A 16,893-nucleotide genomic window follows, 5' to 3' on the forward strand; every position below is an offset into this window, starting at 1 on the left:
TTGTACCTTTGATTATTTAATTAATTTAGAATTAAAGTTTTGATGTGTTCCAGATTAATCGTTTAGTTTCTTCATACATTTGCAATCTTTATATATCTATTTTCATCTTTTAATCGATCTTCAATAATATATATATATATATATATATATATATATATATATATATATATATATTTTTTTTTTTCTTCTTCTTCTTCTTTCTTCTTCTTTTTTCTTTTCTTTTTTTTTCTTTCTTTTTTTTGGGTGGGTGGGGGATGGGGGGGTAAATATTGTGCTTCCCTGGTCTGCATTTGACTATTTTAAATATTTGTTGACGAGTATCTGCATTTTTTTTTTCTTTTTTAATGCATGTTTCGTTTACTTTAATGAATCAACGATGATGAATCTAACATATTACAGGAGTTATTTGAAAAAAAAAGTAAAGATTTTAAAAATTTATCAGAACAGCAAATCCAATTTCATAATTTGTATCTCTTTCATGTTTCATTTCTGGCAAAGCTGAATAAAACCAACGCTGATAAATTTATTATCAGAACATTAAAATCAGTTTATTATTATCCCGATGCATCTATTCAAAGACTGAAAGCCGATAATCTTTAAATTATGAAAATTTAAAATGTCATGAAATATTTAAAAAAAAAAAAAAATTGAGCTGACACTTACTGTCTCTCATGTTGAATTATGTAAATGATTAATTTCATAGACCTGGGCGGTAATTAATAAAGAATTTAAGAATAAAAATGAAATAGTAAAGAAAGATATATTATCAGACGATTATGAATGCAAATAGCAATATTTAATCTTGATTTAGTCTCATGTTCAGTTTAAATCCTGGAATTTTAGACTAAATACTCTTTGAATATTACATTTATCTGCCCCACGTGTATTGAAGTCTTCAATTTTGAAGATCTCTGTATATTCTTAAAAGCTGTTTAATTAACTGTCATTATTAGGTGAAGAATGTGAAGAAAACTGAATTATTATTTATTATTTTTTTTTTTTGTAATTGTCGCTAACTCTTCCTCTCCCTTTTGGTATGATTTTTTTTTCTCTTTCTCTCCCTTGCCTCCTTTTTCTTCCTCTCTCCTTTTTTCCTTTTCTTTATTCTCTTATCGTCACCTATCTCTCCTTCTTCTCTTTCTCTTTCTTCTTTCCTTTCCTCTTCTCTTTCTCATTATCGTATTTTCTATTCTTCTTTCTTCTTCTTCTATCTCTTCTTCTCTTCTTCTCTTACACCCTTCCTCCATTTTCTTATTTCTCCTTTCCTACTCTTTTCCTTCTTCTTTCCTTCCTCTTCCTCCTTTCTTCCCTATTCTCCTTTTCCTCTTTCCTGCTCGTCCCCCTTTCTTCCTTCTCCTTTTCATCTTTTCCCTTCTCTTCCTCTTTCTCCCTTTCGCTATTCTTTTCTTTTCCATTTACCCTTCTTCCTTTTCCCTTTTTTTGCTTCTTTTCCTACTCTTTCTTGAACTATCCTTCTTCGCCTATTCGCTCCCTATGCCTCACCGATCCTCCTCCTCTTCTCTTCTTCTCCTATTTTCCTCTTCCTCCCTTCTTCCGTCTCTTTTCCTCTTCCTTTCCCCCCTCCATCTTTCTCTCTTCCCTATTTCTTCTTCTCCTTGTCCTCCCTTATTTCCTCTCTTTGTCCCCTTCTCTCCGTTCTTTTCTTTTCCTCTATTCCTCTTCTTTTCCTTCCCTTGCTCTTTCTTTTTTTCTATTCCCCTATTCCTCCTCTTCTTCCTCCCTCTATCTTTCTATCTTCTCTTCTTTCTTCTCTTCCTCCTTCTTTTCTCTCCTCCTGCCTCCATCCTTCTCTCTTCCCCTATCCATCTTATTCCTCCTCTTCTTCCTCCGTTCCTCCTTTCTTCTTCTCCCCTCCATCCTTCTTATTTCCTACCTCCTCCATCTTTCTCTCTTTGCCTATTCCTCTTATTCTTCCTCTTATTCCTCCCTTCCTATCTTCTTCCTCTCTTCCTCCTCCTTTGTCTCCTCCCCTCTGTCCTTCTCTCTTCCTCCCTCCTCCACCCTTATCTGCTGCCCTATCCCCCCCTTCCTTCTCTTCTTCCTCTCTGCCTCCTCCTTTTGTCTCCTCCCCTCCATCCGTCTCTCTTCCCCTATCCCTCTTATTCTTTCTTATCTTCCTCACTTCGTCTTCTCATCTTTCTTCCTTTTTCTCCTCCCTTTTTTCCTTCTCTCTTCCTCCCTCCTCCATCCCTCTCTCCTCCCCTATCCCTTCTCTTCTTCCTCCCTTCCTCTCATCCTTCTCTCTTCCACCCTCTTCCACCTTTCTCTATTCCTTCCTCCTCCATCTTTTTCTCTTCCTCCCTCCTCCTCCTTTCTCTCTTCCTCCCACCTCCATCCTTCTCTCTTCCTCCCTCCTCCTCCTTTCTCTTCTCCCCTATCTCTCCTCTTCTTCCTCCCTTCCTCCCATCCTTCTCTCTTCCTCCCTCCTCTCATCCTTCTCTCATCCTCCCTCCTCCTCCTTTCTCTCCTCCCCTATCCCTCCTCTTCTTCCTCCCTTCTTCTCATCCTTCTCTCTTCCTCCTTCCTCTCATCCTTCTCTCTTCCTCCCTTCCTCTCCTCCTTTCTCTCCTCCCCTATCCCTCCTCTTCTTCCTCCCTTCCTCTCATCCTCCTCTCTTCCTCCCTCCTCCATCCTTCTCTCTTCCTCCCTCCTCCATCCTTCTCTCTTCCTCCCATCCCTCCTCTTCTTCCTCCCTTCTTCTCATCCTTCTCTCTTCCTCCTTCCTCTCATCTTTCTCTCTTCCTTCCTTCTCCATCCTTCTCTCTTTCTCTCTCCTTCTTTCTCTTCTCCCCTATCCCTCCTCTTCTTCCTCCCTTCCTCTCATCCTTCTCTCTTCCTCCCTCCTCCATCCTTCTCTCTTCCTCCCTCCTCCATCTTTCTCTCCTCCCCTATCCTACCTCTTCTTCCTCCCTTCCTCTCATCCTTCTCTCTTCATCTCTCCTCCCCTATCCCTCCTCTTCTTCCTCCCTTCCTCCCATCCTTCTCTCTTCCTCTTTCCTCTCATCTTTCTCTCTTCCTCCCTTCTCCATCCTTCTCTCTTTCTCTCTCCTCCTTTCTCTTCTCCCCTATCCCTCCTCTTCTTCCTCCCTCCTCCATCTTCCTCCCTTCCTCCCTTACTCCATCCTTCTCTCTTCCTCCCTCCTCTCATCCTTCTCTCTTCCTCCCCTATCCCTCCTCTTCTTCCTCCCTCTTCCATCTTTCTCTCTTCCTTCCTCCTCTCATCCTTCTCTCTTCCTCCCTCCTCCTCCTTTTTCTCCTCCCCTATCCCTCCTCTTCTTCCTCCCTTCCTCCCTTACTCCATCCTGTTCTCTTCCTCCCTCCTCCATCTTCCTCCCTTCCTCCCTTACTCCATCCTTCTCTCTTCCTCCCTCCTCTCATCCTTCTCTCTTCCTCCCCTATCCCTCCTCTTCTTCCTCCCTCTTCCATCTTTCTCTCTTCCTTCCTCCTCTCATCCTTCTCTCTTCCTCCCTCCTCCTCCTTTTTCTCCTCCCCTATCCCTCCTCTTCTTCCTCCCTTCCTCCCTTACTCCATCCTGTTCTCTTCCTCCCTCCTCCCTCCCTCTCTACTCCCCTATCCCTCCTCTTCTTCCTCCCTTCCTCACATCCTTCTCTCTTCCTCTCTCCTCCCCTATCCCTCCTCTTCTTCCTCCCTTCCTCCCATCCTTCCTTTGGTATTGCGGTGGTGTAATCAGGTCGTTATTCCCGGTCGTGTTATTTTGATGTTCCTCTCGGTGTTCTAATTGGGTTTGGCGTCGCGTTGTGGGGTCGCAGGGCCATCGTGTGTTTGGTATTATCTTGGTATTGTCTCGGTATTTTCTGGGTGCTTTCTTGGTATTTTGGGGTGTTGTTTTGGTGTCTTCTTGGCTTGTTTGGTATTGTCTTGGTATTTTTGGGTGTTGTTTTGGTGTTTTCTTGGCTTGCTTGGTATTATCTTGGTATTTTTGGGGTGTTTTCTGGTGTTTTCTTGGCTTGCTTGGTATTTTTTGGTGCTTTCTTGGCTTGCTTGGTATTATCTTGGTATTTTTGGGTGCTTTCTGGTGTCTTCTTGGCTTTCTTGGTATTATCTTGGTATTTTCTCGGTGTTGTTTCGGTGTTTTCTTGGCTTGCTTGGTATTATCTTGGTATTTTGGGGTGTTTTCTTGGCTTTCTTGGTATTATCTTGGTATTTTTTTGGGGTGTTTTCTGGTGCTTTCTTGGCTTGCTTGGTATTATCTTGGCATTTTTGGGTGCTTCCTGGTGTCTTCTTGGCTTGCTTGGTATTATCTTGGCATTTTTGGGTGCTTTCTGGGGTTTTCTTGGTTTGCTTGGTATTATCTTGGTATTTTTAGTTGTTGTTTTGGTGTTTTCTTGGCTTGCTTGGTATTCTCGTGGTATTTTTGGGTGCTTTCTGGTTTCCTTGTCTTGCTTGGTATTATCTTGGTATTTTTGGGTGCTTTCTGGTGTTTTCTTGGCTTGCTTGGTATTATCTTGGTATTTTCTCGGCGTTGTTTTAGTGTTTTCCTAGCCATTGCCGGTGTTATTTTGGTATTTCTTTGGGTTATCTTGGTATTTCTTGGTGTTGTCTTGACAAGTCTTGGTGTTATCCTGGTATTTCGTAGTGTTATTTTGACAAAACTTAGTGTATCTTGGTATTTCTTGGTGCTAACCCTACCGTTTTTCTTTATGTTATCTTGGTATCATTTAGATGCTTCTTGGTGTTATATTGGTGTTATCAAGATATTTCTTGGTATTATTTTGGTGTATCTTGGATATTAGTTCATTATTCTTATCGTTCAAGGCTATCTAGGTGTTATTCCCTAGATGTTATTAACATGTATGCATCCCTCCAGTCTCAGAAAAGGAATAACTGGCAACTCAATCCTCCCGGACTTCGGAGTATTTCGATTTGCCAAGTTTATTTTGACGGAAATATTAATTATAATAAAGCGGTATTGTAAGTAATATGTCGCTAAAAGAAAACATAAGAAAAAATAAATTATGTAAAGATAGATATTAAGTTTCATCTGATCTCAAGAACATTAATAAAGATAAAATAAATTAGCTGAATAGATGAGTAAATAAAGAAAATCGGAGCGCTCTACCCTGGGTCGAGTTGCCAATTTCTATTTTTTTTTCCTGAGATTTACTAAAATTACCCTTCATGTTATACTAACGTTGTTCCTACGAACTATATTATAATTTCTAGCCACCTGTTCCCCAGGCCAATCTCCGAATCGCCCAACAATTTTAATATAACTCAAGGGACGACAGAATACAATTTGTTAATGATGATTTTCTATTTATTGTCCAAACCCAGAAATTGTGTGCATGTTCAGTAGGGTTATTTCGCTTTGCATACAATTCATTACTGTACCCTTTACACACATACCTGTTTGTTAGCTTTATACAATATGAATTGTTTGCACTGTTTGGCGCAGTCAGAGTGAGAAATTATTTAATTTAATTTCTATTAGCTGGTTTCCTTTTCATCTTTGTGTACACGTTAATATTTTGTCTCTGTGTTCTTTTAAATTTGCATATGTAGTTCCTAACCGATAAACTCGTAATTAATTGGTGATTAAAAGCTTTTTCTTCTTTTAAGATATCTCTATTAAAAGTGCAGTGGTGTGTTATCAAAGTCGGATGTAGAAATTCGAGTTATTCTATGATTAATCTATGAACCATAAGAACGAATATAGATGAAAGAAAATCAGTTGATAATGATGATGAAGAAGAGAAGGAAGATTATAATGATGATGGGGATGACTGATGATGATAAAGATCGTGATAATGGTAAAGGTGATGATAATAATAGTAATAATAATAATAATAACAATGATAATGATGATAACAAAGATAACAATATCAATAACACTAATAATAATATTAATAACAAAAATAATAATATTAATAACAAAAATGATATTAACAACAATTAAAATAATAGTAACAATAATACAAATAATAAAACAACAACAATAAGGAGAATAAACAAATGAATGAACAAACAAATAAATCTAATCAAAACACAAAGCCAAAAATTCTCGCTAATTCCCCCACAGGCGATTCCCAGCTTCGGGGGGTGGGGGTGGGGTGGGGTGGGGTGTGTGGTGGGGTGGGGTGGGGTGGGGGGTGGGGGGGGAGGAAGGCGCTCTGGGGACGTTATGAAGAGAGACAACCTGGGCGCTTCCGGGTGGACGCTACACAAAGGTGGTCTATAGAGTGAGGTGGAGGTGGAGGTGGAGAGAGGGGGGAGAGAAGGAGGGAGGGCGGGTAGGGATGAGAGATAAAAAAAGATTGTGGGTGCGAGGGAGGGAGGTGTGGTAGGGGAGGGGGTGAAGGGTGGTGGGGGTGGGGGTAGGGATGGGGGGGAAGGGAGAGGAAGGGTTGGGAAGGGGGGAGAGGAAGGGTTGGGAAGGGGGTTGGGGGAGGGGGGAGAGGAAGGGTTGGGAAGGGGGTTGGGGGAGGGGGGAGAGGAAGGGTTGGGAAGGGGGTTGGGGGAGGGGGGAGAGGAAGGGGTGGGAAGGGGGTTGGGGGAGGGGCGAGAGGAAGGGTTAAGAAGGGGGTTGGGGAGGGGGGAGAGGAAGGGTTGGGAAGGGGGTTGGGGGAGGGGGGAGAGGAAGGGTTGGGAAGGGGGTTGGGGGAGGGGGAGAGGAAGGGTTGGGAAGGGGGTTGGGGGAGGGGGGAGAGGAATGATGTGACAAGACAGTGCGGGAGAGAGGTAGAGGGCGGGGGTGGGGTGGGGGAGGAAGGTCGGGTTGTCGACTGGGGGATGGGGGAGAGAGCTATTGAGTTAGGGAGAAGCGTAAAGGGAGAGAGATGAAGTGTTGGGTTGGCGAGGAAGGGGGGGTGGGGGTGCCAGTGAGAGAGAGAGGAGGGGAAAAGAGAAGAACAGGAAGAACAGAGGGAAAGATAGGGGGAGGGAAGAGGGGGTATCAAGCAGAACCAAGAAGGTGAATGAAAAAGGGAGAAAAGAGATGGAGAAGGGAATGAAGGAAAGGAAGTAAAAAGAAGAGAGAGAAGAAAACACCGAGATTGCACCTTAAAGAAAGCCACAAAAAGAGTGAGAGAAAAAGGGAGCAGGTAAAAAAGGGACAGAGAGAAGAGAAAGAGGACAGAAAAACAACAGAACACACAATAAAGGGGAAACAGTGTAAGGTATACTGAACTACACTGTACATGCTATGGACCCTGACACACAGTCACGTAAAGACTGACGAGGAAAATGACGTGAAGAGACATGAAGAAGTAGTAGTGAAGAGACATGAAGTAGTAGTAGTGAAGAGACATGAAGAAGTAGTAGTGAAGAGACATGAAGAAGTAGTAGCGAAGAGACATGAAGTAGTAGTAGTGAAGAGACATGAAGAAGTAGTAGTGAAGAGACATGAAGAAGTAGTAGTGAAGAGACATGAAGAAGTAGTAGTGAAGAGACATGAAGAAGTAGTAGTAGACATGAAGAAGTAGTAGTAGACATGAAGAAGTAGTAGTGAAGAGACATGAAGAAGTAGTAGTGAAGAGACATGAAGAAGTAGTAGTGAAGAGACATGAAGAAGTAGTAGTGAAGAGACATGAAGAAGTAGTAGTGAAGAGACATGAAGAAGTAGTAGTGAAGAGACATGAAGAAGTAGTAGTGAAGAGACATGAAGAAGTAGTAGCGAAGAGACATGAAGAAGTAGTAGTGAAGAGACATGAAGAAGTAGTAGTGAAGAGACATGAAGAAGTAGTAGTGAAGAGACATGAAGAAGTAGTAGTGAAGAGACATGAAGAAGTAGTAGTGAAGAGACATGAAGAAGTAGTAGTGAAGAGACATGAAGAAGTAGTTGTGAAGAGACGAAGAAATAGTAGTGAAGAGACATGAAAAAGTAGTAGTGAAGAAACATGAAGTAGTAGTGAATAGACATGAAGTAGTAGTAGCGAAGAGACATGAAGAAGTAGTAGCGAAGAGACATGAAGAAGTAGTAGTGAAGAGACATTAAGAAGTAGTAGGGAAGAGACATGAAGAAGTAGTAGTGGAGAGACATGAAGAAGTAGTAGTGAAGAGACATGAAGAAGTAGTAGTGAAGAGACATGAAGAAGTAGTAGCGAAGAGACATGAAGAAGTAGTAGTGAAGAGACATGAAGTAGTTGTAGTGAAGAGACATGAAGAAGTAGTAGTGAAGAGACATGAAGAAGTAGTAGTGAAGAGACATTAAGAAGTAGTAGGGAAGAGACATGAAGAAGTAGTAGTGAAGAGACATGAAGAAGAAGCAGTGAAGAGACATGAAGAAGTAGTAGTGAAGAGACATAAAGAAGTAGTAGTGAAGAGACATGAAGAAGAAGCAGTGAAGAGACATGAAGAAGTTGTAGCGAAGAGACATGAAGAAGTAGTAGTGAAGAGACATGAAGAAGTAGTAGTGAAGAGACATGAAGAAGTAGTAGCGAAGAGACATGAAGAAGTAGTAGTGAAGAGACATGAAGAAGTAGTAGTGAAGAGACATGAAGAAGTAGTAGTGAAGAGACATGAAGAAGAAGCAGTGAAGAGACATGAAGAAGTTGTAGCGAAGAGACATGAAGAAGTAGTAGTGAAGAGACATGAAGAAGTAGTAGTGAAGAGACATGAAGAAGTAGTAGCGAAGAGACATGAAGAAGTAGTAGTGAAGAGACATGAAGAAGTAGTAGTGAAGAGACATGAAGAAGTAGTAGTGAAGAGACATGAAGTTTTAGTAGTGAAGAGACATGAAGAAGAAGTAGCGAAGAGACATGAAGAAGTAGTAGTGAAGAGACATGAAGAAGCAGTAGTGAAGAGACATGAAGAAGTAGTAGTGAAGAGACATGAAGAAGTAGTAGTGAAGAGACATGAAGAAGTAGTAGCGAAGAGACATGAAGAAATGAAAGGGGACTTCGAACACGTCAAACAAGTCTCGCGAATTAACACAGCAGAAACTTCATACACAACACAAAGGCAAGTTTAATGTGTGTTTTCTGCAAAAGTTCTGTTTGGTTTGTCATAAAGCGTTGTTTTACTTCCAGACTAACAACTGTACTTAGATGCATCTCCCTTGATTAGAAAAAAAAAAAATGCACGAGGAAAGTACGATTAAATAAAATGAAATAGATTATCGCTATTTGTGCATTATTCCAGAATATGTTTCCTTTTGATAAAAAAATAAAAATTCTATAATCTAGCAGAACGTATTGAAGACTTGCTTATATCCTATATATATCCGATATATGCAAGGAAAACGATAATGCTTAAATATGATATTTGAAATAATTCTTCATGTCCTAAATCAGGTATCAGCTTCCTCTATGAAAAGATAAAAGAAATTAATGGATCAAAGATAAAAGATAAATAAAAACGATGCTACAGATGATGGTGATTGTGTTAATATTATTAATAATAGTAATTATAATGATAATGATGATAAAAAACAATAATAATAATAATAATGATAATGATGATAATTTTTATAGTAATACTGATGATGATGATGATTATGATAATTATAATACTAATGATAATAACAATAATAACAACTTAAGCAAGGAAATAAACTAGAACAAATAAATGAAACAAAAAAAAAAATCCTACACTGATTCATCCTTAATCCTGAGTATACAGGAAATATTTTCAAGGGATGAAAACAAACAAAATATAATTATATTCTATTCGTGTATGTACAACTTAGGTGTATATTATGTACTTGAATATATATATATATATATATATATATATATATATATATATATATATATATATATATATATATATATATATATATATATATATATATGTATATATATATATTTTTTTTTTCTTTTCTTTTTTTTTTGGGGGGGGGGGGAGGGCTGCAAAAATACATTGATACACTAACTTTCAAAATGCACGCCTCATGCAACACGATATTAAGAAATGGGACCAAGACATTCATCCCGCTAAGACTAAGACAAGAATAAGATAATTAAGACTCGTAAAAGTTTTGTTTTCTTTCTTTCTTTCTTTATTCGGCCAATCTAGTCAATGATTTTCATTTCAGAGGTCAAAGGTCAGCCACATGCCAACGTCGAGGCAGGAAATACAGCTCTTTAAACACCAACAATTAGATCAAGGAAGGTCCCCCTAGTTCAGATTTTTTTTTTTTTTTTTTTTTTTTTTTTGATTCTCCGATTCCCCTGTGACTATGCGACCTCAGAATTCAACTGTAGAATCGGCTATTTGTCCTTCAAGTCTTTGTTCTTTGCTAAACACGTGGACAATGTCCTTTATTTCCTTAGACGTTGTTTAATTACAACTTTCTCTCTTTCTCTCATCAGGGGAGGAGAGCGAGGAAGAAAGTTATTTCCTTGGATGTCTTCAGTTACCGTTAAGCTTCCAAGTTCTCGTTTGGGAAGGACGTTCTTCGCTGTCTCACTGTCATGTTAAAGCGGGGATAACGATCATATATATATATTTTTTTTTTTTTTTTTTTTTTTTTTTTGTGGGTGTGGGTGTTCCAGTTGCATTTCTGAATATCAGAAGTTGGTTTATTATTTGTATTTTCCTTCTTTCTTTCTTTCTTTGTGTGTGTGTGTGTGTGTGTGTGTGTGTGTGTGTGTGTGTGTGTGTGTGTGTGTGTGTGTGTGTGTGTGTGTGTGTGTGTGTGTGTGTGTGTGTCGATCTATCTAACCATACATTGTCCTCGAAATAAGTATTTTTTTCAACATTAAAAACCGTTTTCTCTCTAATTATTTTTCTACCTTTTCTGCACACTAAAAACTCGTGTACCCATTAAAGTACTTTTAAAAATTCACGAGCAAAACGTGTGAAATAAGAACTAAGAAAATCGAAGCCAAAACGTATGAGAAAAAAAGACTGCAAAGGTTTTGAGTAAAACTTTACTCCTCATCAGACAGTTACTGATTACGAATTTAGATTTTTTTTGTCTATCGTCTATTTTTTATTGCTGTTGCTGTTTTTTTCTTTGTTTTTGTTATTGCTGTTGCTGTTTTTTCTTTGTTTTTGTTATTGCTGTTGCTGTTTTTTCTTTGTTTTTGTTATTGCTGTTGCTGTTTTTTCTTTGTTTTTGTTATTGCTGTTGCTGTTTGTTTTCTTTGTTTTTGTTATTGCTGTTGCTGTTTGTTTTCTTTGTTTTTGTTATTGCTGTTGCTGTTTGTTTTCTTTGTTTTTGTTATTGCTGTTGCTGTTTTTTCTTTGTTTTTGTTATTGCTGTTGCTGTATTTTTCTTTGTTTTTGTTATTGCTGTTGCTGTTTTTTTCTTTATTTTTGTTATTGCTGTTGCTGTTTTTTTCTTTGTTTTTTTATTGCTGTTGCTGTTTTTTTCTTTGTTTTTGTTATTGCTGTTGCTGTTTTTTTTCTTTGTTTTTGTTATTGCTGTTGCTTTTTGTTTTCTTTGTTTTTTTATTACTGTTTTTTTTTTTTTCTTTGTTTTAGGTAATGCTGTTGCTGTTCTTTTCTTTGTTTTTGTTATTGCTGTTGCTGTTTTTTTCTTTGTTTTTGTTATTGCTGTTGCTGTTTTTTTCTTTGTTTTTGTTATTGCTGTTTTTTTCTTTGCTTTTGTTATTGCTGTTGCTGTTTTTTTCTTTGTTTTTGTTATTGCTGTTTTTTTGTTTGTTTTTGTTATTGCTGTTGCTGTTTTTTTCTTTGTTTTTGTTATTGATGTTGTTTTTTTTTTCTTTTTTTATTGCTGTTGCTGTTTTTTTTTCTTTGTTTTTGTTATTGCTGTTGCTGTTTTTTTCTTTGTTTTTGTTATTGCTGTTGCTGTTTTTTTCTTTGTTTTTGTTATTGCTGTTGCTGTTTTTTTTTCTTTGTTTTTGTTATTGCTGTTGCTGTTTTTTTCTTTGTTTTTGTTATTGTTGTTGTTTTTCAAAATATAACAACTACACTCCTTTCAACACTTGATAATGTATCTTTGTTTACTCGTCCTGTGAGGTAAGCGAATATCGAACTTTTTTTCATGAAATGTAGCCAATAAAAGAGATATTTAACTCGAAACGGTTTGGTTTAGTTTTCTGTTTCCTTCATTCCCTTTCGTTATAATTTTATTATCATCTTTATTCTTACATCACAAGATTTGTGTTCATTTTTCATCATCAGCGTATAAATCTAACCATTTCTCTTTCAGTTAATTTCACTTTTTAATGATTATCTTAGAGTCCCGAGATTCCACACACTTCTTGTCCACGTGTATTATTAACACAGTTTAGTCACACGTACTACGCACTGAAATGTACCATAAATGTATAATAATGTTCCTTCAGGTCAGTCTTGGGAGGGCTTCTGACGTCAAGGTATAACAGCTTGAAAGATCATTTTTATTATTATTATTATTATTATTATTATTATTATTATTATTATTATTATTATTATTATTATTATTATTATTATTATTATTATTATTATTATTATTATTATTATTATTATTATTATTATTATTATTATTATTATTATTATCATTATTATCATTATTATTATTATTATTATTATTATTATTATTATTATTATTATTATTATTATTATTATTATTATTATTATTATTGAAAGTCTGAGAGATTATTATGGTCTGTTTAGGATCATGTGTTAGATTGTCTATTCGGGGAATTCCCTCCGTTGATAAACCCACGAGCATCCTCATCTTTCTTGGCTTCTTTATCCCTTGTCTCACTCTTGCGCAGATCCTGATGCTGGAACGGAGTGGTCTAAGACGTGTGTGGGAGTATAGATATGTATGTGTGTGTGGGTTTTTGTGTGTGGGTTTGTGTGTGCGTGTGTGCTTGTTTGTGTGTGTGTGTGTGTGTTTGTGTATGTGTGTGTGGGGGGGGGTTGTGTGTGTGGATGTGTGTGGGTTTGTTTGTTTGTGTATGTGTGTGTGGGGGGGTTTGGGTTTTTGTGTGTGTGGGGTTTGGGTTTTTGTGTGTGGGTTTGTGTGTGTGTGTGGGTTTGTGTATGTGTTTGTTTGCGTGTGTGTGTGGGTTTGGGTTTTTGTGTGTGTGTGTGTGTGCTTGTTTGTGTGTGTGTGGGTTTGGGTTTTTTTGTGTGTGTGTGCTTGTTTGTGTGTGTGTTTGTTTGCGTGTGTGTGCGGGTTTGGTTTTGTGTGTGTGTGTGCTTGTATGTGTGTGGGTGGGTTTGGGTTTTTGTGTGTGTGTGTGCTTGTGTGTGTGTGTGTGCTTGTGTGTGCGCGTGTACGTGTGTGTATGTGTGTGTGCTTGTTTGTGCATGTGTGTTTGTGTGTGTGTGTGTGTGTGTGTGTGTGTGTGTGTGTGTGTGTGTGCTTGTGTGTGTGTGTGTGGGTTTGTGTTTGTGTATGTGTGTGTTTGTGTGTGTGTGTATGGGCATACATACATACAGTATATGTATTACAGGTATGCAATCATATTTCCCCCCTAACCATTTCTCCATTATACCAGTAGTCACTAGTCACTCTGCAAAATATTCATGAACAACCTAATCCAATTTCACCTTCTGATAATTAGAGAACAACCGAATAGAAACCAATAACCAATGAACGTTTTCAAACCGCGTTTCCCACACAACCACAATTTTCCCTCTCGCTTTCACACGAACGCCAATATCCATCTATATAGTCCAAGTAACATTCATCAACAATAAATTGAATGCAAATATCGAATTTACATAAAAATGAGGCCAGCGAGGACGCATTAATCTTTCAATCTGCTTTGTAATCATTAATGTCATGTCATGTTAATCACTCCTATGATGAATTTCAACAATTGCAGATTCGCTTTGACTGGCCCGGGTTGCAGCTAGGCCTATATAGGTATTCAGATACGTTTATAGGAAAGGTGTTTGTCGTGTTCTAATTGGGAAATTGAATCAAGGGAAACAGGTGTAAAAAATTATCAAGAGAAGGTGTATAGTAAAGATGTATTTAAAATGTTTATAGGAAAGGTGTTTGTTGTATTGTAATTGGGAAATTGAATCAGGGAAAACAGGTGTAAAAAATTATCAAGAGAAGGTGTATAGTAAAGATGTATTTACAATGTATATGAAAAATAGTTTCTTCATCGTGTTAGGAAATAAAACTTGGGGAAACTGACGTAAAAAAAAAAATCAAGAGAATAGCAAAAAGTATAACAGCATTCAAAAAATGTATGTCAAAATAGTGTTTGTTTATCCTGTGCCATCTGGGAAATAGAATTGTGGGAAACGTGCGCAATGTAAATCAAGAGAACAAGTTTTTTTTAAAGTAGTGAAAAAAAACACGATGACACTAATTAATTCTACAGATAGAAAAAAATGGCCCCAACCAATAAATCCCTTAAATCAACCGATAAGATAAGATAAGATAAGCAAGCAGTAACGACTAGAATAACATTGTCGTGAAACCTACTCTGCTATGTCCGTGTGCCTGTCATCTCCTGTTCTCATCCTCTCATGAATGCTTTAGCTTCCGGGATGAAGTCTCTTTGGATTCTGTATATAGCGGAGAGGGAGAAGGAGAGGGAGGGAGGGAAAGAGAGGGAGAAGGAGAGGGAGGGAGGGAAAGAGAGGGAGGCGGGGAGGGAGGTAGAGAGAGAGGGTGTGGTGGGGGAGAGGGAGAGGGAGAGGGGGGCAGGGAGAGGGAGGGAGAGAGGGGGAGAGAGATGGAGGGAGGGAGAGATAGGATGCGGGAGAGAGAGAGGGAGAGGGAGGGAGAGAGAGGGAGAGGGAGGGAGGGAGAGAGAGGGTGAAGAAGAGGGAGAGAGGTGGGTGAGATAGAGTGGGAAGGGAAAGAGGAAGAGAGTGGGCAGGAGGGCTAGGAAGTGGGAGGGAAAGGGAGAGAGGGAGGGTAGGGAAAGGGGGGAGGAGGGAGAAGGAAGAAGTGTGTGATGGAGAGGGAGGAGGGGTGGAATAGTGAGAGAGGGAGGGAGGGAGAGAGAGGAATGAAATGAGAAACAGATATAGACAGAGAGAGAAAGAATGTTGACAAATAGATAAAGATAAAGGGAGAGAGAAGGAGACTCACACAGACACACGAAAAAGAAATAACCAGAAAACTAACCAGATAACCGAATACTCGAGAGAAAAAGAGAAATAAGCAGTCAAAGAGAATAACAACAACAACAAAAAAAAGAAATAGAACGAAGACGACAGAACCAAACATTTTATCCACCACAGTACACCCAAGCTCTTTCAGGAACATATCTCATCCGGACACTAAGCATGAATATCCTAACTTTTGTCAACAAGAGCAATATACACAGGCTCGCATTTCTCAGCTAAAAAACCTCTCACCTTCACACAACATCATGTAAACCTCAAGTAGGAAAGTTAACGATGAGAAACGACCACAAAAGTACTTCAAAAAGTGTCGTAGCGGTAGTAGAGTGAGAGGTATGTAAGTGGTAGTTATGATAAAATTGATGGTAATGGTATATTCACGTCGTTTGCGTTAAGTAGAGGTATCGGAAAGGTTTAATTCTCTCATTTGAATAAGGAGAGATTTGGTACGTACAGTAATCTGAATAGGAAGAGATTTGACATGTAAAAGCAGATTTGAAAGAGTGAATCATTCCTACTGTGTTTCTTATATGTGCTTGAGTAAGACTATATTAGTGAGTATGTGTATGTATATTTGTGTACAGAAACTCACACTTACACGCACATGCACACAGATCCGCACTCACACACTGATACACGCACATACACAATGACATACGCACACAGATACACACGCGCACACACACACACACACACACACACACACACACACACACACACACACACACGCACACGCACACACACACACACACACACACATACACATACATGTATATATGTACATTTGTCTTTAGATAAACAGATAGATGCAAATATATACCGTATGCATGTGTTTGTATTCATTAGTGTGTGTACGTATCTATAGGAGCGTCTAAACTTATATAACAATTTCATACATATGTGCGTAGATAGGCAGATAGATCGATCGATAGATAGACAGATACACACGCACGATAGCGAGACAAAACAAACAGAGAATCCATTACAAAAAAATAAGAAAAAATAAGTAAAAAGAAGAAAAATAAATAAATAAATAAGAATAAATAAGTAAATGAATAAATAAATAAAAATAAATAAATGAATAAACAACTAAATAAATAAACACTCTACTACACCCTCCCAACACCCCCCACCCCCAACCCCACCCCCTCCTGCAACCTACCTTAGCCAGAGCGACATACGGGAACTTCTCGAAGGACAGCTTGTACTCCTCCCCGCTAAGCCCCTCCTTCTGCCCCTTGAGGATCCGCCCAGCCGTCACGGTGGCCACGCCCATCCCGTCGCCCACGAAGAGAATGACGTTCTTGGCGTAGCCGTTTGACGCCCTCCTCGCCGCCAGGATGTCGTCCAGGTGGCTCTTGGCTTGGGCGTACCAGAAGGCGCGGTCTGTGGGCGGGGAGAGGGGGCGGGGCGTGAGAGTGGGCGGTTTGGCTTCATATGCTAGAATGTTTGGGTAGTTTATGTAGGGATATTAACTATATATATAGATATAAATATGTAGGGATATAAATATAAATAGATATAGATATAAATATGTAGGGGTATAAATATAAATAGATATAGATATAAATATGTAGGGATATGAATATAAATAGATATAGATATAAATATGTAGGGATATAAATATAAACAGATATAGATATAAATATGTAGAGATATAAATATAAATAGATATAGATATAAATATGTAGGGATATGAATATGAATAGATATAGATATAAATATGTAGGGATATTTATGAAAGTTTATGCAGGGATATTAACTTTTATTTGTATTTATTTTATGTATTTATTTATGTAAAAAGGGTTTACGTGTATTCATTTATGTAAATGGGTTTAGATTGTGCATGTAAAATGGTTTATATATATTCCTGTATACAAAAGGGTTTACATGTATTCACATTATGAAAGAATTAAC

At 38.3% G+C, this 16,893-nt stretch overlaps 1 protein-coding gene across 1 annotated transcript in view; it reads right to left on the minus strand.

Annotated features, from left to right (window-relative positions):
• The window catches only part of LOC113814759 (alkaline phosphatase-like), a 228,886-nt gene extending 212,532 nt beyond the window's left edge, over window positions 1-16,354 (minus strand). The window contains exon 1 of the mRNA XM_070136326.1: window positions 16,139-16,354. Coding sequence (XP_069992427.1) covers window positions 16,139-16,252 — 114 coding nt within the window. The 5' untranslated portion in view covers window positions 16,253-16,354. The remainder of the gene's footprint in view (window positions 1-16,138) is intronic.
• Between the last annotated feature and the right edge of the window lie 539 nt (window positions 16,355-16,893).

Source organism: Penaeus vannamei, chromosome 21, assembly GCF_042767895.1.
Source record: "Penaeus vannamei isolate JL-2024 chromosome 21, ASM4276789v1, whole genome shotgun sequence".
Lineage (NCBI taxonomy): Eukaryota > Metazoa > Arthropoda > Malacostraca > Decapoda > Penaeidae > Penaeus > Penaeus vannamei.